This window comes from Lytechinus pictus, chromosome 6, assembly GCF_037042905.1.
Source record: "Lytechinus pictus isolate F3 Inbred chromosome 6, Lp3.0, whole genome shotgun sequence".
In the NCBI taxonomy this organism is placed as follows: domain Eukaryota; kingdom Metazoa; phylum Echinodermata; class Echinoidea; order Temnopleuroida; family Toxopneustidae; genus Lytechinus; species Lytechinus pictus.
Genome location: NC_087250.1, coordinates 8,822,636 through 8,845,607, shown reverse-complemented (window position 1 = coordinate 8,845,607; position 22,972 = coordinate 8,822,636). Strand labels below are relative to the sequence as shown.

Genomic DNA, 22,972 nt, shown 5'->3' with positions numbered 1-22,972 from the left:
ACATAGATTGGACTGTTTGCGAACATTGAACTGCAATTCAAGCCCAAACCTTGACCTTCAATACAAGCCCAAACATTGATGCTTAATTCAAGCCTGAACACAGATCTTCAATTCAAGCCCGAACAGTGATCTTCAATTCAAGCCTAAATTATATCCATTATATACATGAATGCATCAATTGTGATAATTCATTGCCCTTTTGTATTGACTCCACACAGATTGGACCGTTTGCGAACGTGGATCTTCAATTCAAGCCTGAACAGTAATCTTCAATTCAAGCCTAAATTACATCCATTATAATTCATTGCCCTTTTGTATCGACTCCACACAGATTGGACTGTTTGCGAACATTGATCTTCAATTCAAGCCCAACCATGGATCTTCAATTCAAGCCCGACTTATATCAAATGCGATAATTCATTGTCTGTTTGTATTGACTCCACACAGATTGGACTATTTGCGAACATCGATCTTCAATTCCGGCCCGAGCTGATCCTTCTTCTGAACGAGGGTGAAGAGCTAGAGGATCTCAAGAAACTGTCTCCTGAGGAACTCCTTATCAGATGGGTCAATTACCATCTTGAACAAGACGGTGAGGTTCGGATTCCGTGGGGGGGGGGGGTGTTTCTCAAAGAGTTAAAGGAAATCAAAACCCAAGAAGAGAAGCAATCTTATTGGGAAGAGTAAAATGAGAGGAACAAATTAAAATTAGTTTCGTCAAAATCGGTTATGAAATAAGCAAGTTATAAACGTTTAAAAAGTCTTGTACTTTCTTTGGGGATCCTCAAATTGGCAAACATGCTTCAAAATGGCTGATTTTGTGGACAACTCTCCATTTATTTTGTACACAAATTTACAGATTTTCCTCATTATCTTTCAAATTGCATCTTGCCTCCTTCAGAGCACAACATATGTCATGGGAAAATATAATTCACACCACATATGAGTTGCACTAAATGTCAATTTGTGGACCATATAAAAGGCAACGCCGCATTGGTCAAATCATGCTTAGAGGACGCACGCTACTGCGTATTTTATCAATAAGAATGCTAGTTACACTTCCTGTTGGTGTCGGCACTAGACATGACTTTTAAAGTCATATTCAATTCTTTATGAAACAACCCCCTGAGGGGGGGGGGGTTTCACAAAGATTTAAATATGACGTAAATGGCACTTAAATGTTGACGCGTATCTGAAATGCAACGCTTTATCTAATTGATCAATACGTAGTAGTGCGTGTCTTCATTGCATGATCTGACCAATGCGGTTATGCCTTTAACACCGCACACAACTGGGCATTTAAGTGTTAAAGGAAATCAAAACCCAAGAAGAGAAGCAATCTTATTGGGAAGAGTAAAATGAGAGGAACAAATTAAAAAAAGTTTCATCAAAATCGGTTATGAAATAAGCAAGTTATAAACGTTCAAAAAGTCTTGTACTTTCTTTGGGGATCCTCAAATTGGCAAACATGCTTCAAAATGGCTGATTTTGTGGACAACTCTCCATTTATTTTGTACACAAATTTACAGATTTTCCTCATTATCTTTCAAATTGCATCTTGCCTCCTTCAGAGCACAACATATGTCATGGGAAAATATAATTCACACCACATATGAGTCGCACTAAATGTCAATTTGTGGACCATATAAAAGGCAACGCCGCATTGGTCAAATCATGCTTAGAGGACACATGCTACTGTGTATTAATGAATAAGAACGCTAGTTACACTTCCTGTTGGCGTCAGCACTAGACATTTTAAGTCATATTCAATTCTTTATGAAACGACCCCCTGAGCTGGGGGGTTTTTCACAAAGATTTAAAAATGACGTAAATGGCACTTAAATGTCGACATGTATCTGAAATGCAACGCGCAATCTAATTGATCAATACGCAGTAGTGCGTGTCCTCTTTGCATGATCTGACCAGTGCGGTTATGCCTTTAAAACCGCACACAACTGGGCATTTAAGTGCGACTCCTAAGTCATACTTAAATCTTTGTAAAACACCCCCTGGTATTCAATTCAAAACTTAAGACAGAATTTTAAGTATGTTACTCAGCATTTTGCTCAAGTAAAATACTTAACCATCTTCGGTATTAAATTGCCATTTTTTGCTAAATATTTTGGCTTAAATCTATTAAAATCAGCTGCCTGCGGTGCTTGAGTCTGGCTTGCGTCATCATTCAATATTTATTCGCTGGGCTGATGTTTTCACATCCCCACTTTGCTTTTTCTTATGTTATTACATGAAATCATAATTATTTCATATTTTCATGCTTGTGTCTCCCTTATTATAAAAACAAGTAACAATGAATATCGAATGCATTTTCATTTTCGGGTCATTCCTTTCACAACCTATAGTGTCCACGTCTGTGCCGTAGCTTTAGGCTAGGCTTGGGCGACGCCAACATAGCGTAACCAGCGACGCAGATTGTGCACTGTCAGTCCAACTTTTTTACTTTCTGAACTTAGGAACATGAAGAAATGAATAACACCCATACGAACTAAACAGAAGGAAATTTACCTGTGAGGCTAAAAACATCGCTAACAGCTGGAGCAATTAGACTGTTATTACTGGCCGGTTGAGCTGGGTTTCCCCTTGTATATTCATTTATCAATTGACCATTTCCCACACTTGTGACTTTGCATTCGTGCATGCCACAGTGGGCCAGCAGCGGTATTTTATGGAGAAAAAAAAAAGGCCGCTACTGCGAAAAGTGCGAATGCGGAGGAACTTTACTGTACTACATAATAGTGGGTATTGTCAACAACAAGCAGGGGTGTGAGAGTTCAGATTTTTATCTGATTTCAGATTTTGTTGTTTTGATTTTCAGCTTAATTTCAGCTTATTTTTGGCTTTCCTCTGTACAAAAAGTATGGGAGCTCTTTCTATTTCAGACTTTTTCAACACTCTTCAGCTTTTTTCAGATCTTTTTATTTGTGACCACTCACACCCCTGATTACAAGAGAAAGGTTATCAATATATCGCTCAGTGGCAAAAACATGCGTTTATCGATAGGACTTGCGATAAAGAGGTTATCGATAACAGCACTACGAGACACCCATGGATGTAAATTTTCTTCTCTGATTCCATTAATTACAGGATCTGCTCGCCGCATTAAAAACTTTTCCGAGGATATCAAGGATTCCGAGGTGTACTACTGCCTTATGAGACAGATAGCGCCCAAAGACATTGCCCTGCACTACACTCTAGAACACAACAGATCGGTATGTATGAATGAAAAATATTTGCCAAATGGCTCTGGACAAAAATGTGAAATTGCTGAGAAATGAGCACAATAAGCACGCAATTCCATCAAATGTCTGGTATTTTTCAAGGCAATATTACAGGCATGATAGATTCCCGATTTAAATTGGAATTCTGATTTTTTTAAATATTAAAAAAAATAATTTTTTATTCATTTATTTATTTATTTTTATTTGTTTTATTTTTTTATGTAAAATCCTTTGCTTAAGAACATTCTTATGCTGTGTCTTACTGCTTTTTAAAGTCAAATGACAAAACTATCATGCAGACTCGCCTTGAAAAATCACTTTCGATTTCTTTAATATGCAAGAGCTTGTAACCCCGACTGGGGCGCCTTGGACTTCGGCGGTGACTTAGCGACCCTTGGCTAATTTTCCGATTTTTTTAAGAGGGGAATATCATGCTTGAAAATTAATACACTGTCCTATGTATGCTTTTCTGTTTTAATGATCATCATAATTGTTGGTTTTGAGTGAAGATTTCATGAATTCTAAAAGATGAGTTTATATTAATGTACCAGGGGCCCGTTGCAGAAATAGTTGCGTTTAAACGCAAGCCAAAAAATCAATCATAAGTCCCAAATGTGCGCTGTTGATTGGTTGAAAATCAAGTTGCGCATGATTTTTAGAGTTGCGATTGATTGCAACTCTTTCTGCAACGGGCCGCCGATCTAGTGATATGATGATACGGTGACAATTAACCTTGATTTAAAAGACTTTCTCATGAAACGGTTATTTGCTGCAATTATTTTCTTTTACCTTTAATGTTTAACTTTATTAATTTCACTAATAAAACCATGGAATATTATTGTACAAAGTACATGTAACATGATACTCCTTAGATTAATTTTAGACCTTGCTAACGACCCACCTTTTTGATTTCTAGATATTTCCACTCTGTATATCAGTTGTTGTTTCCTCTATATGGAGGTGCACATCTTTGTTTCAATTTGTTTTTTTCTTTTTACTTTGAGATTTGGTAATTTATTCATTTATTGGTTTTATTGATTACATTTTTGTCTCGCCTGCATAGCAGAGCGAGACTATGGGTTTCGCTTTTCCTACGGCGGCGAAATTTCATCATAACTTGGGAAGTATATGGACCCAGTTCATGAAACTTGGACATAAGGGTAATCAAGTATTACTGAACATCCTGCCTGACTTTCAAGTCACATGACCAAGGTCAAAGGTCATTTAGGGTCAATGAACTTAGACCATGATGGGGGAGTCAACATCAAAATCTTAACCTAAGGTTAAATTTTTGAAATGTCATCATAACTTAGAAAATATATGGACCTAGTTCATGAAACTTGGACACAAGGGCAATGAAGTATTACTGAACATCCTGCCCGAGTTTCAAGTCACATGACAAGGTCAAAGGTCATTTAGGGTCAAAATCTACCCACATTGTGCTGCACCAAACCCAGGTGAGGTGAACAAGCACCCGGTAGGAAGAAATTCCTCGAATGCCAGAGCGCCTGTAGGCAGCTCGGCTATAGCCAGGGTAATAATAATAATAACATTAATGTAGTGCGCAAATGGAGTAAAGTACATATGTACATATTGCGCAAAATAAGTGCAATTATTTTTAATTTATTAATTCGGTTTTCCTTGTTTGTGTCTTTCTTTTTGTCAACTATTAGAGTCTGGATGCTCGTGCCGAAGATGTCCTTAACAATGCTGGACTTCTTGATTGCAGAGCATTTGTTACATCGAAGGTAGGTCACGGGTGTTGTATCATTGATATAAAAAAAAACTGGATAGAGCTTGTTGTATGTTGCCTCGACCTTGAAGATACAGGAAGAGTACTCCATAACATAACTAGTAGTATATGGGGCCATACTAACACATTAGAAACAACACGCACATACATGTATGCACTGGCAGGAGAAAAAAGGTGTGGAACTTTGTGCGCGCTCAACATTTTGGAGTATGCTTTAGCCCTTAAACAGGGGGTGGGGGGTCACTTTGACCCCCCCTCAACCAATTTTGTCACTATGCGGCCGCGCTAAATTTTTTGACCGCGCCGCTCACTGACTTTTTACTTTCAAGCCTTGCGCATCATTTGAGACCAAATTTGTGACGCCTGGGTAAGCGGTTCTGAAATTACGCAACATTTTGAAAGTGCATGTCAGACCCGAAATTGCTCAAAAACATGATTCCGTGTACAAAGTCAATGCAAATTGTGTTTTTTAACCAAAAATCATAAATTTATGAATATTTTTACTTTTTGTTGGTTTAAGGACGTTCCACAGTTATATTTGTGCGCATTATGATCTGCGCATAGTTTACACTCTGCGCGCTGACGTCACAATGGATGAACAGGTGATTAATTAGCTGCGGGTATGAGCTGATTTTTCTCATCTTCTGCACTTTAACTGCAGATCCGATGCGTTATTTCATGAAGCTAAAAAATTGAATTATTCCATGGACCATTCAAAAAAATATTCTCTACAATTTCAAAATACTTTACTCTGCAGTGCTGCCAAGAATCACGAATATTAGCCCGAGTTTGAATAAATGGTAAAGTGGTTTTGATTTTTTCTTCACATAGATACTAATCATTCGGCCCATTTTTGGTGTTTTAAAAAGCACATTTGCTCTAATAAAAATGCTGATAGTTTAAAAACAAGCACATGAACCCCTATTTTTTTATGTTTGTACCTCTTAGGTATACCTTCCTCTACAACTCTGCAAATTTTGGTGAAAATGACATGGATTTTGAATAAAGTGCAGCATTTATTGTACGTTTGTAGTTTGTTACTGAAATTTTACATTTTTTAGATTGGGATTTTGTTATCTTTTACGCCATTTTTAAGAACTGACAATGCTGTTAAACTTAAAATTGCAAACAAATAGCACTATTAATAGATTCTCCATTCTAACGATACAATTATTAACTCTCTTGCGAAATTTGATGACTTTTTCATGTATTTTGAATGAGTAATGGAGGTTTAAACTCATTGTAGTAATCTTGGGCGGTATAAAAATGCCAAATTCTTTTGAATGCGCAATTCTTAAGAACATCAATTTGGGTGAACTTTGAAGCTCTATAGCAAAAAATCAAGCACATGGACCTATGTTAATTTTTGCATATTTCGAATATTAAGGTTCTAAAGTATCTATGTGCAAAGTTTGGTGAAAATGACATGGATTTCACTTTAACTGTGGAACGTCCTTAAATGGATTTATTTTATGCTATTTATGATCACAAAAGGGTCCCCAACAAAGTGCATCGGAAAAAACAATTTAAAAAAAGGTTTGATAAAAACAAAAAAATACATAAGAATTAAAAAAACAATAAAATACATAAGAAATTATTTATATTTTTGCAATTTTTTTGTAGATGTTGGTTAGAAATGTAATAATTGATACTCCCACCAAAAATTAGCATTCTTCTAGCTATATAAATTGAGTTAAAGGCAAAAACATACACAAAAAACATACTTAGGGCAAATTTCATACGCTTATTTGCATAATTAATAATAGAGAATATAAGCAATTATTTTTTTGAAAATTTTACCATACTCTTGTAGTTTACATCCTGCTCTACTTGCATGCTAATTTTCGCGGCAATCGCGCAATCAGAGGCCGAGATCTGAGGGGGGGGGGGCTCAAATAGACCCCCCCAAGTTATTCTGGTCCGAAATAGCCCAGTTTAGATAGGTTCAAGTGTTTCCGCTGACCCCTGGGTAGAGTGCTTTGTCGCTCTATCCAGTTGTTTCAGATCAGTGGTTTCATTTTGGGTCTTTTTTTCTTAGCAATGATGATACATTAGCCCAGATGTGCTTATCTGCGTTGGCAATCATCAGTATGATTTTTTTTTTTTAGCTTATAATTTTTATGATTTTGTTTTATTCACTCTCACCATGTAAAATAATATTCATTTTGACAACAATATAGTGTTACATTTGCATATAAATATACATTAGCAGAAAAGAATACATAGTAAAAACTAAGCATAAACAAAGGATATTTGAAGATGTTTAAATACCCTAGCAGATATTTAAGATACTGTATGAAGTAAAACATGGCTCGAAATAAAGTGTTCATATAGTAACAGAAACAAGGCCTTATAGTAATAATTCAAAATAAAACTTAAATTATGCCCCATAGCATATTAAGATAAGGAAGTAAACATTGTTCACATCTTCAGAAAAATCAAAGGCATAGTAATGCGCCATAACAATTATCAAGATCGTTATAAGTATTAGAATATTCTTGAGAATATTTTGAGAGACCAAATCCTTTGTATTCTATTTCACAGAGTAGGATTTAGGTAAAGAAACCACAGGTAGATGTTGATCATCAAAGATGTGACGATTAACCGTGATTTATAAAGACTTTTCGTGGAATCTTTGTTTGCTGCAACCACTTTCCTTAATAGCCTAATCATTTATTGCCTAATAATTTAATGACCATGGCTCAGTGGCATAAGTATGTTATGCAGGGCCCACTGGGAGAACAGTTCATGAAACACGTACCCTAGATCAGGGGTTCTCAAACTACGGCCCGCGGGCCGGATCCGGCCCGCGAAGCTTCTCAATCCGGCCCGCGAGACTCTGCTGGGTTTTTTTTTAAATCACTTTTAAGTCACAATATGAAACATAGATCAATGTGATTACATTGTGTATTCATGTAGACCTAACCGTAATAAAAGTAATGGCAGTCAAATTAATTTGACTTTTAAACAAAGTTTAGTGGAGCAGCTGTCTGTTCGATCTACTTTCTAATTATTAGATGACTATAGCGTTGTTCTCACCATGTTTGGATCTACATACAGGTGCGAAAGTGCATTTTCCACAATGAACATTTTAAAGAACTAATTCATACCGAAGTACCTTGACAGGGGCCGCGGAACGGTTTTCAAAGTGGGGGGGGGGGGGGCTGGCCATGCAAAAAATCACAATCATATGGTAATTTTTACGTTTTTGTACACATGGTTTTGGAAAAAAAAGTGAGGGGTGAAGCCCCACTCCCCCCCCCCCCCCCCCCGCTTCCGCGGCCCCTGCTTGACCAGTGAACATTGATTTTGCACCAGTGCCTTCGTCTGGCAATTACACCTTTTGTGACAAGCAACTTGTTGCTGACAGACTGTCACTTTTCCCATATTGAAAGTGACTATAGGAGACTGACATCCTTGTGAGAGTCTACAACAGACATGCTCTATTATTCATTTTACTTTGACTACGAAAAATATTGATACTTCAAGACATTATCTAACTCCCAATACCAGGTATGTAAAGGTATACAATCTAGATTCCTTTTAACAAATTATTACAATTTTGTTATCAATATTGACTCTCGCTGTATTTTGAAATCTTTTCTAATTTTGCCTGCGTTCCAAATGAAACTGTTATAAATTTGTTGGATTAAATGCTCCCAAAATAAGACAACAGCCAGATTGCACAAGAGAGCATCTAGGACCCCGACCGCAATAGGGTCTTTGCGCTTCGCGCACATTTTTTTTCTAAGTATCCACTTTACCGTGGCCCTTTCAGGTATACTTGGAGTCTCATCTGGCCCTTCAAAGAAAAAGTTTGAGAACCCCTGCCCTAGATAAATAATAGTTGTTATTGTTTTTTTTTGTAGGATATTGTTTCTGGGAACTCCAAGCTGAATATGGCTTTTGTGGCTAACCTCTTCAACCACTACCATGGCCTTGTCCCCACAGAGGAAATGGACTATGAAAACATTGAAGAAACACGGGAGGAGAAGAGTAAGTCAAAATTGTATTTTTCCTGAGGGGATGCGTGACTCCCCAAATTGCCCCTGACATTCCCAGAAAATGATAGGCGGCAACCATTCTTTCTAGAGTCTCCATAAGATCTGTCACAAACAGTATTTAATATTATTTAGAAAATACGTAATATGGTTTTTACAGCCCAGCGACCATTTTTTTTGTTGTCTTCTAAATGTCATACCTTAATATTGTTTGAACAGCCCAGCTACCATTTGTTGTTTTGTCTTCTTTTAAGTCACATACATGTACCGTAATATGGTTTTAACAGCCCAGCGACCATCTGTTCTGTTGTCTTCTTGTAAATAATGTACCGAAATATGGTTTTAACGATTCCATGACATTTGCTCCGGCGATAATTGCTCCGCTGTAAATTCCACACATTGATAGAATGACCAACTAAAACCCTGGATTTAACACTATACCATACCCTAAACCTAACATAAAACCCTATTGTGACCCTAACCTTAACCCTATATCTTAAACGAAATAAAGCCCGGGGCAATTGTAACTGGAGCAAATGTGTCACCGGTTAGAACAGCCCAGCGACCATTTGTTGTTGTTGTTTTATCTTTCGGTAATTAGCATACCGCAACTGGATGAACAGTCTGAACGTGAAACCGTATGTGAATCACCTTTACAGCGATCTGTCCAACGGTCTTGTCCTATTAGAGGTCAGTGATGTCTGCAGTGAAGCGGTTGCGTTCAGATGATGGTGATGATGATCAGAAAGATGATGATGATGATGATGGTGGTGATGATTATAATGATCAGGAAGATGATGATGAGGATGAAGATGATAACATGATGATGATGGTGGTGATGATGATGATGTTGCTGTTGATGATGGTGGTGATGATGAAGATGATGATGACGATAGTGATGCTGATGATGATGATGAGGATGATGATTGTGGTGTTGGTGATCATGAAGATGGTAGCGGTGATGATGGTGTTGATGATTTTAATGATCAGAAAGATGATGATGATGCTGCTGATAATGATGTTGCTGTTGATGATGATGCTGTTAATGATGGTGGTGATGGTGATGATGATGATGCTGCTGTTAATGATGGTGGTGATGGTGATGATGATGATGATGATGAAGAGGAGGAGGAGGAGGATGATGAAGATGATAACGTGATGATGATGCTGATGATGAAGAGGATGATGATGATGATGATGATGATGAGGATGAGGATGATGATGATGATGATGATGATGACATTGTAATGATGGTGGTAATGGTAATGAGAATGATGATGGTGATGATGATGACAATTAGGACGATTGGGGGCATTGATTTTATAATGATGATGGATGATAGTGGTGATAATGAGAGTGATGATTATAATTATTATTACTATGAGCATTATTATCATTGTTATCATCATGATTATTATTATTGCTATTATTCTTATTAATTAGCTGTTTGACATCGTCAACCCTGGTATCGTCAACTGGGAAAAGGTCAACAGACCTCCGTACAAGATGGCCGCTAAGATGAAGAAGATTGAGAACTGTAACTACTGCGTCGAGCTTGGACGCGAAATGAAGTTCTCTCTAGTTGGAATTGGAGGGCAGGACATCTGTGATGGAACTGTCAACCTCACTCTTGGTAAGGCAAAACAAAAATTTTTGCTACGATCTAACCGACCCTTGTCAAACCTGCCAACTTTTATGTTATTCAAATTTGACCCCCCAAAATCTGTCGGCCGACCCTGATTTTCATTATTTTGCCCACTTTTGTCTTATTTTTACTGGCAAATGACGTCGTAAAACGTCATCCATGTCATGGACCTATTTTTTATTACCTTTTCTTACACCAAGTACACACTTTTAATTCTTTTTGGAACAGTTCTTGTGATTGATTTGGAATTGGAACTTTTTTCTCTAATGGCAAATAACTTCATATTATACATATAATACATGTCACTGAGGGCAATAGTAAGAGTTATTATACACAAGGTACCTTTGGAACAGTTTTCACAAACCTGATTCATAGCCTGATATCATGCATATAATACATTGCTGAGGGCAATATTAAGAATTAACACACACAAGTTATCTTGGAACAGTTCTTATGATTGATTTGGAATTGGAACTTTTTTCTCTAATGGCAAATAACTTGATATTATACATATAATACATGTCACTGGGGGCAATAGTAAGAATTAATATACACAAGGTACCTTTGGAACAGTTTTCACAAACCTGAGTCATACCCTGATATTATATAAATCACTGAGGGTAATATTTAGGATTAACACACACAAGGTACCTTTGGAACAGTTTTCACAAGCCTAAGGCATAGCCTGATATGATATACACATCACCGAGGGCAATATTTAGAATTAACACACACAAGGTACCTTTGGAACAGTTTTCACAAGCCTAAGGCATAGCCTGATATGATATACACATCACTGAGGGCAATATTTAGAATTAACACACACAAGGTACCTTTGGAACAGTTTTCACAAGCCTAAGGCATAGCCTGATATTATATATACACATCACTGAGGGCAATATTTAGGATTAACACACACAATGTACCTTTGGAACAGTTTTTATAAGCCTGAGGCATAGCCTGATATTATACTTGTAATACACATCATCACTGGGGGCAATAGTAAGAATTGTAAACAGTAAACACGCAAGGTACCTTCGAAACTGTTTGGACCAGCCTGAGGCTTAGCCTGATATTTTAGATATAAGACACATCACAGGGGGCAATATTAAGAATTAACACGCACAAGTTATTTTTGGAACAGTTCTTATGCTTGATTTGGAAATGGAACAAATTTCCTCCAATGCCCCATTTTAGGCTGTTGAATTGAGTTAATTATGATTTGTTCCTTTTTTTGGTTTTTTGTCCAGCTGTTGTATGGCAACTGTTGAGAGCCTATACACTGCGTATGCTACAGGAGATCAACCAGAGTGACAAGCCCCTTGGTGATCAAGAGATCGTCAGCTGGGCAAATACAAAGGTAAATAGTCTGTAATAGTGCATGCTCTGGAGTTGATTATAAGATATTATACAACGCCTACTTACCATTGCACCCGTACCGTCCAAAATGTACCTTTGCACGATCTTGACGTATTAAATATGATTCAATTCATTGCGCTTGATGAATGAATGCAAGTGCAATACCTGTAGGGCTTACTGGCTAAATGCACAAAGGGAAAAGTTGATAATTGTTTTTATTTTCGCTAACTTCTGAGGCATTCAACACAAATAGCGAATATTCTTATTTGTGCAATGGCATGCCTTCGATAAAAGAAAGAGACTATTCTTTCACCTCATGCGAAATCCATCACACTCATGCCTATTTGTATATTATTATCCATCAATAACATTTAGCAGTGCATCAAAATGCATATTTTGGTCAGCATGACTTGCCTCTATAGGACAGCGTGTACGCTTTATGGGATAGTACTTCTTCAAGGTTCAAGGCCTCTGCAATATCAGAACCTATTGCACAATGCGCTGAATTCTGACAAATTCCTCATGTGCTTATGTTCAAACTTACCGTGCAATATCATGCTTTATACAACACATACATAGATCCTTGACAACTGATTGGATGAATGCACATCACATGACATTCAGAGGAATCAGCTATAGCACGCCAACACATGACACCCGTGCAATAGTCGACTATTGCACACTCCAGCAAAGGAGCCAGCAGTGCAATAGTCGACTATTGCACTCTCGAGCAAGGGAGCCAGCAGTGCCATAAATTGCAAACTCAACGTGCGTAACATGGTCTGTGCCTACCTGCATGCACATACCTGCATCACCGCGCCGCATACACCACGTGTAGGTATACAAATTAGCAAAATAAAATTCTAAAGAAAGGCCTGAGCTAGCCCTATTCTTTCTTTTCCTTTATTTTGATTATTTGGATCAGACTCTAGACTTTGTGTTATGGTGCCCGGGTTAGCTTGACGTTGGGAAAACCTCAAGAATCAGTAGCTTTAAAAAATCAAGGAATCAATTGTCTGTGGATGGTTGATCAGCTTGCTCTGGTAGACCTGATCCAGTAGTAAATCATTTGAGAAGTTAACAAGTCATATTATGATTTGTCTTGCATTTTCTGGGTAGCTTGAGATGCAGGGAGAACCTCAATAAACAGTAGCTTTAAAGATCCTCGAATCAATTTTCTGTGGATACTTGATCTGGTAAACCTGATCCAGTATTAAATCGTTCAAGAACAAGTCATATTATGATTTACCTTGCATTTTCTGGGTAGCTTGAGACGCAGGGAGAACCTCAAGAAATAGTAGCTTTAAAGATTCAGGGATCAATAATTTTCTGTGGATACTTGATCTGGTAAACCTGATCCAGTAGTATTTGAGATGTTCACAAGTCATATTATGGTTTATCTTGCATTTTCTAGTACGCTTGAGATGCAGCGAAAACCTCGAGAATCGGATCCAAGAATTCCTGATTCTCTGCGGATACTTGATCTGGGCCCCAATTCATTAAAAGTTACTACAATCGCAATTATTGCTGCAAAGTCAATTGTCATTAGAAAAGCCAATAAAAAAAAATGGATTTTCACAGTTATCAGGGTAGTTGATATTCCAGAAAAAGTTAATTGCTAATGCTATCATATCAACTTTTTATGAAATGGGGCCATTTCATGCAATGAGCGCTGGTGATGGTAGCTCAAGCTGAAGCTGAGGTAATAATAGCAGCCGCTTTGTATTCTCAGCTATTATTATTAGTATAAACTGATCTAGTGATAACTAATTCAAGAAGTTAACGAGTCATATTATGATTTATCTTTTATTTTCTGGTTAGCTCGAAGAAGCAGGGAAGTCCTCCAGAATCAATAGCTTCAAAGATCCACGAATCGCTGATTCCCTGCCTATACTGGACCTGGTAGATGCCATTAAGCCGAGCAGCGTCAGATATGATCTCTACATCGACCCAAGGACAGGAGAAAATGGGGAGGTAAGATTGCTTAATTTTATAGGCCAGGGGGTCATTTCATGAAGCTGTTTGTAATTTAAGAGTGACTTTAAAGGACAAGTCCACCCCAACAAAAGTTGATTTCGATAAAAAGAGAAAAATCCAACAAGCATAACACTGAAAATTTCATCAAAATCGGATGTAAAATAAGAAAGTTTCGCTTAATTTCACAAAACAGCACATCCTGGTCAGTATGGAAATGATGAGACTGATGACGTCATCCACTCACTATTTCTTTTGTATTTTATTATATTTGATATGATATTTTCTCATTTTCTGCTCATTGTCAAGTGAAACAAAGATTAATACCTCACTGAACATGTGGCATTAGCATTGTTTGATACTATATGGTTCAGTCAAGTTGGTCATAATTGTCAAATCTGTACAAAAATGAAATATTGTATAATTCAGACAATAAAAAAAAAAATAGTGAGTGAGGGATATTATCAAAAGTCTAATTTGCATGTCACTGAGTTGTTGGTAACTGTTTTGTGAAAAATTTTTACAGGCCAGGGGGCCATTTCATATAACTCTGTAATTCAAGAGTGACCTTTAAACACGACCGGGGATCCTTTCTTATGGTAAATGATATTCCTATTAAATGTTCATTGGTGATGATTTAGCGCGTAAGAAAGGATCACCAGTCGTTCTTAATTTCGCTCTTAATAAACTAACAACTTTATGAAGCATCCACCTGGTGGGTGTTTCATAGAGCTGTTCGTAAGTTATGCAAGTCTTTACGCATGACTGGTGACCTTTCTCATTCCACACTATCCCTTTGTAGCTCACTTAGCACCTAATATCATGTTCCTGTAGTGCTTAAAGTTGTGCGTAACTTTACGAACAGCTTTATGAAACACCCACCTGGCCTGTTTTACAAAGAGATATGATTGATCCGATCAACCTCAACTGTGTGGAAATCCAGCAATTTCATAACTCTTTCTACAAAGCATTTGCACGATGTCCTTTGTAAACAAAGGGAAGCCCACTGAAATTCTAGAAAACAATGAATGTATGAATTTATAGCATATCTAGAAAATACTTTGAGCAAACATCCATTTTAAATGTTGATGTTGCTGGCTTTCCATAGTTGTGGTTGATCCGAATTATGATTGATCCGATCAACCTTAGCTGTACGGAAATCCATCAATGTCATAATTCTTTCTACAAAAAATTTGCACAATGTCTTTTGTAAACAAAGAGAAGCCTACTGAAATTCAAGAAAACAATGAATGCATGAATTTATAGCCTATCTAGAAAATATTTCGAGCAAATATCCATTTTAAATGTTGATGTTGCTGGCTTTCCCTAGTTGTGGTTGATCAGATCATTCGCAACTCTTTGTAAGATGGGGCCCTGAATTCACAATGATGAATGTGTTTATTGAAAAATGTCCAATAAAGATAGTAATAACGATAAAGCCATTACTGGTTTTATTCTAAGTCTTCCTATTTCATTTCTTCTATGACTATACAGGCCAAATTATATCATTTGTAATTTTGTATCTATCTTAAGTTAACTTTGTATGATTTATACACTTTATTATTAATCTGTATACTTGATGTGTATATTTGGTGCAAATATGTACTCATTGTTTTTAGAGATAAAATAAATACGAACTGAATGAATGAATGAATATTCTTTTGATATTTTTTGGTGCAAGTATATGAAAAAGGAAACTAAAATTAGGAACATAGATTTCATACAATATGAGGAGGAAAAACACAAAGGTGTTACTTTCTAGTAAGTACTGGCAAAACAACGATAAATTGCATTGATAAACAAAAAAATGAATAGCGGAATATTCAGCTTCAAAAAAAGTATAAAAGGGTAATAAATAGGTAGGTGTCAAAGTACATTTAGATTTTATCATTTAAAGGAATGCTCCAGGTTGAAGATAATATGATTTAAACAGATAAAGAAAAATCAGACAAACAAAACACTTAAATTTTGATCCAAATCGGAAAAGGAATAACAAAGTTATGGCCATTTAAAGATTTGCATTAATCCGGTGAAACAGTTCTAGGCATGTCTTTATGAATATTCAATGAGCAAATTGATGATGTCATATCCCCACTTGTTCTTTTGTATTTTATTATATGAAATAAGGTTTATTCAAATGTTTTTATACAAGAACTGAAAAAAATTGGATTGATAACTGATTAAGTGCATTATATATTCATTGCTGCAACTTATTTCATTATAAAGGAGACACATTATTCACACATGTATGAAAAAATGAAACAATTACGATTTCATGTAATAATGGGGATGTGACATCATCAGCCCACCTAATGAATATTCATGATGACGTGCATATAACTATTTTTTACGCAAAATATTGCTAAACTTTAAAATTCAATAACTTTGTGATTTGTTACTCGATTTCGATAAAATTTTCAGCATTTTGCTCTGTGAATTTGACTTTATTTACTTAGATGGAAAAGTTTTCCCTCCGGAGTACCCCTTTAAGCATATAGTCTGTAATATTGATGCTTGTTGCTAAGGTTACAACATAGTTTAAAGATAAATTTCAGTTCTGGTAACGATCTCAAAACGACTTTTTACCAAATCTAATATAATGACCACCCAAGTGTCTGTTTGTATGAATAAAAAATATGTGCCAAAGGATTCTGGAAGAAATTGTGTAATTGCTGAGAAATAAGCAAAATAAGCGCGGATTCGGTCACTTCCGTCGGGTCTTTATTCCAGCAATAATAATGCACTGTCCCACGTGTGCCTATCTGTGTTGGCGATCTTCAGTGTGATCGTATTTCATCTTAGATTTTATGATTTCACAAAGTTCAGTTTATGTAACTGTACCAGATCTAGATCCACGATGATATAGTTACTTAACCTTGGTTTTACAGACTTTCTCACGAAATTAGTGTTTTACTGCAACTACTATCATTTAGCTTTAAGATATTGTAATGAATGTTTTTTATATCTACAGGAAAGGGATAACATAAGGATGAAGAATGCCCAGTACACCATCAGCATTGCTCGCAAACACGGCGCCATGGTCTACGCGCTCCCAGACGACATCGTGGAGGTCAACCAGAAGATGGTCATGACGATCTTCGCTTGCCTGATGGCGCTCGACCGAACTCTAACCAAATCTTCTTAATCATCATCAAAGCAACGTAATCAATTTTCGCATCATCAATCCAATGGTATCAGTCATGCATACAGATGTATAGTGAAAAAATTAATTTGTAAACTTTGTTTTGGCGCAGATGATTTGTTCTTATTCTTGGATGAATAAACATGTTATGTTTTGTTGTGAGATGTCAAATGGGGCTGTACTTACTTTTGTTTATATCATTGTTTTTTTGTTGATCAATGCTTGCATTCTTGAATGTAAAATGTATAATTTTGTATGAGAAATCCCTGTGGGATATTTCTAAGCATTCTCTGAATAATTCACTGTTTGTATTGGTTTATAGCATATGAATGTTTTTTTTTTTTTTTTTATATCACTTTGTATTTTTTTGTTCAGTACTGTTGTACACAATTCTTAGTTGATCTTTGCAAAACCAAGGTTTCCAATAAGCTATAGCTCCCCATGTTGTAGTACATGTAAACCGGTTCAGGTAGGATCATTTTTGTTGAATGCTCAGACGCCTGATCGCATAGGCCTTGCTGCTCTGTTCACATTTCACGTACTAGTATTATGGATATTGGGCGAAATTAAAACAGCATAAACCTTTATTTTGCATGTTAATTCACTTGTCCATAAAAAAAATCAAACATATGTTATGTGCGAGAATGTACCGTATCAAACAAAAACAAAAATCTCTTTTTAGACTAGACAATAAAAAGGAATTCAACATTTTATTGGTGGAACATATAAATTACAATATAAATTGTTTTGGACAATAAATGATTTCCGTATCTTTTGAAAAGAAGGTTCACATTCAATTTTAGGCAAATTTGTATCCAACGCCTTACGAATCATTATGGCTTTCTGATTTTTGCAGAACGCCTAGAGTGCCGGTTTCACAAACAGTATGGCCCTAGTCTTATTAGTTGCAATCAATTTTGAGATAGATATAAGTTTCTATTGTAGGCAACGTTTTTTAGATCAATTTAAAACTTTGCTACTGATAAGAATCAAGGGCAGGACTAATTAAATAAAAATTGGCCTACATGTATGTTCAAAATATTTCACTTGCATAAACAAAAAATAAAAATGAATTCACGCTTTTAGATAATCTGAGCTTATTTCTTCTTTATGGGTGAATTTGCTTTCGTTGAAAATTCTTTGAATATGATTTTCTGTCACCAAAACGTCATATTCCATGGATTGAACCAAATAAGTATTTTACAGAACCAGCCATGCCGCATTCATTACATTTTGTATAGTTGTATTTCATCATCAAATCGTTGATACCGGTATTATATTTTCGAAATGAGCAAGGCATTCCACTCCGAATCAGCGACAGTAATTCCGCGTTCTTCCATGAATACGAATTCCAATTACATTTAGAAATATATGAATAGGTACATAACTCAATCCCCCCTCATTGCTTGAACAATGTAAAAAAAAAATATATATATATATACATATAGGCTTATGATGTACTTCTCTTTCCGCTTCTTTCGTCTGTAAATTGTAGGTTATAATTTTCTGATGATTTTGTTGTACATTTCTTTCTGTTTTCATTCTTTCACGCATGCAGGGTCACATGTACAATACAGTTTAGAATCTTTAAAAGTGTTCACAAATGTAGTCACAGTTGATATATATGTATGAAAGTAACTTTATTTCTGTATCTTTTGTATTTCTGTTAGTTCAAGTCATTATATTCTAAGCTTGAAGCAGGGGACGATATAATATAATGCCTGTTTATTCAACATGGAAATCGATAATGAATAGTCTGGGTAGTTTGATATCGTAAATTATAAACCATCAATGAACATAAATTCCCCAGTAATCATTCATGTCAAATGTTACTAAAGGGGTGATTAATTATGTAATGCCCTTTCGTACAATTTGGAAATTGATAATGACTATTTTATATAGCTTTATATCATAGATTGTAGACCACCAATTAACTTTTATATCCCAAGGAAGCATTCATGCGTGATAATGTTACCGAAACTTGATCATGCTAAGATTTTTTTTTTTTTTAATCTCATATTGTACATTTTGGTTCAATAATCATTCCATGTTGTGTTGACACAATTTCATTTCCAGTGTATAATTATGGCCAAATGTGTGGAGACGGAAGGCTTAGATGTTTTAATAATAATTACCATTCTGCATTGTGATTTTTGTCCCCCCCCCCTCCTTCTCATATAGTACAGTTGAGATAAGTGATTATTCCACGTTAACAAGTTTATTTTCATAGCTATATTTGTGGCCAGACATGCCCGCGAAACAAAAGCTGTTCATTCTTATTCAGTTTGCATAGGTTTGTTATTTCTTATACCACATTATGTAATTGGTTGACTGATCATTCCACGTTCACAGAATTATTTTTTCTACCCGAGGTTGTGACCATTGTGAAGAAACGATGCCTACTTGCCTTCAATGGAATACTCTGTTTTCAAAACCATTCCAAAGAAAACCGTTCTTTCATTAATAGTGAAATTCTGTATGTTTGTCGGTTTGGCAAGGAGAAATGTTATTGTTTTTTTTTCTCTTTTGCATTGCACAAAATGTTTCTCTGGATATTTGCACAATGAACACCATAAGAGGCTTAAATCAATTTTATTTTTTACAACAAATAGAGAGAGTGGGAAAATGTATCTCTATATAAAAAAACAAGTCATATACGACTGATATGTACTGTTACATTCAATCACAAGCATTCTATACTTTAAAGAATCTCATTTTTATGTCATTCCACGCTCGTTTCAAGATGATTTTCTGATTATTCTCATTTTCTGGATGATGTTACTACTCCTTCGAAATATATCATTTTTTCGAGTTTTTGAACAAAATCATTCCTATACTGTCAGTTAAGAAGGTTGTGAGGTCTTGATGTATTTTGTGCAACCTCACCTCTGCCTATTGTAGTATCATGTATGCATACAACTAGTCTGTCTTGCCCATAAATTGAGATGAGACCATCGTTTCTTGAATTCTTTTTCTCAGTGATACGACTATACACTCCTGTCGGATGTATCGTTTCTATCCGGTTTGTGAATAGAATCATTCCTATGTTGCGAGGTATTAGTGCAACCTCACCTTTGCCGCCATAGTATCATGTCTACACGTTACTAGTCCAACTTGTACATAAACTGAGATGAGTCGCTAATTGTTTTATATTATACACAGATTTGCATCCATACAATGCCTCTGTAAACCTGATCTTTCACTCAAAATACCGGTTATTCTGTCTTTCGACCTTTTATATTGGTATCTGTGCGTCTTATTTCTGTTATTAGATATTGTAAAGGAAGTCCCAAGCTGGGTATGCAGAATTAGGGAGAGCAATTTCACACAAAAATTTCAAATAGTTATGCATGGCTTCAAATGACTTGACTATGATAAGCTACATAGGGTTTTCAATATTTTCTGGAAGTTTTATTATAAGTTCTAGATGAAAAGCTGATGCCGACTGATATTCTTACTAACATTGATTTATTTTTCATTAAGTGGTAAGATGAAAATATATATCTTATTCTAGAGTTGCATCAATGATCACAATAAAAGCAGATGCAAAGGGCAATTAAGAGATTTGCTTTCAAATTAAAAGTGACTTAAAAGCGAAGCACAGCCTATGTTGAATATGCCCTTAACCTTTTACTGCATAGTTCGTGCAACGTTTAGAATTTGCAACAATTCTAATGTGAAATAATAAAAAAAGATATTGGCTAAACGGATGGCACTTCATATGCTTTCATTCATAAAGTCATGCATAACTCTGTGAATACCTTTATGAAACTTCCTCTATTCGCTATATGCATTATGATGTTTATCCTAATGTGCTTAACAGTGGTTTGATGCACAGCTGTTTTCAAAGAGACAATCATAAATTACTCCCAAGTACATGTCCAATGTATTACAGTTATACATGGATGAAATTCTTTTTGGACATGAAGTAGTGGTGTATTTGAAATCTAGAGATTTTTCAATCAGGTACTTGGATATGCGATAGGCTCAAAATCCTTTTGTTATCGAAATTATCTGTTTTTGTACAGGGCTTCTTAATGTAAAGCTAAGCTATCGATTTTAGATCTGATTTCTATGATTGCTTGCATTGATTATTGTGTATGATCAGTCGTGGAAGTCAGCGCCATGATCGATCGCTAGGACGTGTGTTACGGGGCCCGTATTTGAATCATGTACCTACGATTATAAGGAGTATATTAAAGGTATGTGGGTGTTGGCGCATGCTATATTAAATAAAATGTGTACTGATTACTGAAGCAGTGGGTTATAGGGTTTATAAGTGGTAGACGCATTTTATATTTTTCACCAGTTATAGGTAGGTGCACACCAATGAGCTTATTGTGGACCACATGTCAAGGGGCTTTCACAATCGCTCTTGCGATCGTTTGCGATCATTTGGTCACGATATATGTTGTGCGCAATCGCAAGGGTTGTAAGCAGTCACAACCACCAATTGTGAAAGGGGCTTTTATAAGCAGTAGCAATATGCATGGAATTACATATCAAGTTTATAGAGTTATGGAAATTGTTTTCTGTTTCAATGTTCATGTTAATTCTAATGCACATATTTTTATCATTTGACTATTAGCGTGCATCACAAGTCATCGGTGTAATCACTGCATTAATATGAATTGAATTTAAATGAACATAAAATATAATGATATGCATAATACCAGTGACTTCTAAGAGGTTCTGTGAGTAATAACCGTCAGCCTTTATATTCAGTTTAGGGTGTTATCCACGTTGTAGAAATCATTAGGTTAATCAATAATTGCATCTTTAAGCACTTGACCTACTCCAGTGTAAGAAATTAAACACTCATATTTTTGTGTTAGTGTTATCTGCTGTCATCTCAATGGAATTTTAAGTAAGGGTTCCTTCTAGCAAACACTATACTTAGTTTACACTTTACTAAGCAAACTCATTACTTTGTTTAACACTTAACCTACTTCACACTTTAGATAGTGAACACTTTACTTTGTGAAAACTTTACCTAGTTAGCACTGTACTAAGTGAATGCTTTGCCTAGTTAACACTTTACATAGTTAGCACTTTACTAAGTAAACACTTTAACTAGAAAACACTTTACCTAGTTAACACCATTGTCAAACATACAACACTCACTTAGTGTTATGGTTATATACATTGATCAAGAATGAGCCTACTACTTGAGTGTATTTAACCAGTGTCAATTCATCATTCTTTTGCCTTATATGTTGAAGAGACTTTAACTTTAAATGACACTTTAGACTTTAACTGCTTTTTTATAATAAATCATTTGTTTTTAGAAATATTGATTATGTTAGTTTCTTCAGTAATACTTTAATCATCATTTTCAATGATAAAAAAAATAGCAAATGTATAGGTTAAGTTAGAAAAAGAGTGATCAAAATGACATGAAATTACAATAATAAAAACCTGAACATCTCATGATAATCAAAATATTAAGAGGGATCTGTTGAAATTGAATGAGCATCATAGATATATGCGTTATATGTATATGGAATGCCAATTGTTTGTTTTGTAGTTTATCCTAGCAAAACACGCTTTTGACATCAAAATCATGAATATCCTTATGTATAATTAGCATTGTATGTTGCCCACCAAAAGGTGAAAATTGCACGAAAAAAGTTCTTTATGGTAATCGTGAACTTGATATTAGAGTTTTATGATAACATAGCTAAAAGTATGTGTGTTTTGTAGTTGTGTTAACCGCAAATAGTTTTATTTGGTAGAGGCATTCCAAATGTGAAAAAATATATATATTTGAAAAGATGGGGCAGAAATGCTTTATACAGATGTAAGGGAAGTGGCTTATTTTGGTAAAGTTAGTTTCACAAATAAATATTGGTTTCAAAAGAA

General features: G+C 35.6%; 1 protein-coding gene across 2 annotated transcripts in view; it reads left to right on the top strand.

Moving 5' to 3' along the window:
- The window catches only part of LOC129263420 (plastin-3-like), a 43,871-nt gene extending 20,899 nt beyond the window's left edge, over positions 1-22,972 (top strand). For both annotated transcript variants that reach the window (XM_064100843.1, XM_064100844.1), the window contains exons 7-15: positions 448-592; positions 3,103-3,227; positions 4,910-4,984; positions 8,859-8,985; positions 9,592-9,680; positions 10,434-10,623; positions 11,886-11,995; positions 13,816-13,968; positions 16,940-22,972. In XM_064100843.1, the coding sequence (XP_063956913.1) occupies positions 448-592; positions 3,103-3,227; positions 4,910-4,984; positions 8,859-8,985; positions 9,592-9,680; positions 10,434-10,623; positions 11,886-11,995; positions 13,816-13,968; positions 16,940-17,113 (1,188 nt within the window). In that variant the 3' untranslated portion in view covers positions 17,114-22,972. The remainder of the gene's footprint in view (positions 1-447; positions 593-3,102; positions 3,228-4,909; positions 4,985-8,858; positions 8,986-9,591; positions 9,681-10,433; positions 10,624-11,885; positions 11,996-13,815; positions 13,969-16,939) is intronic.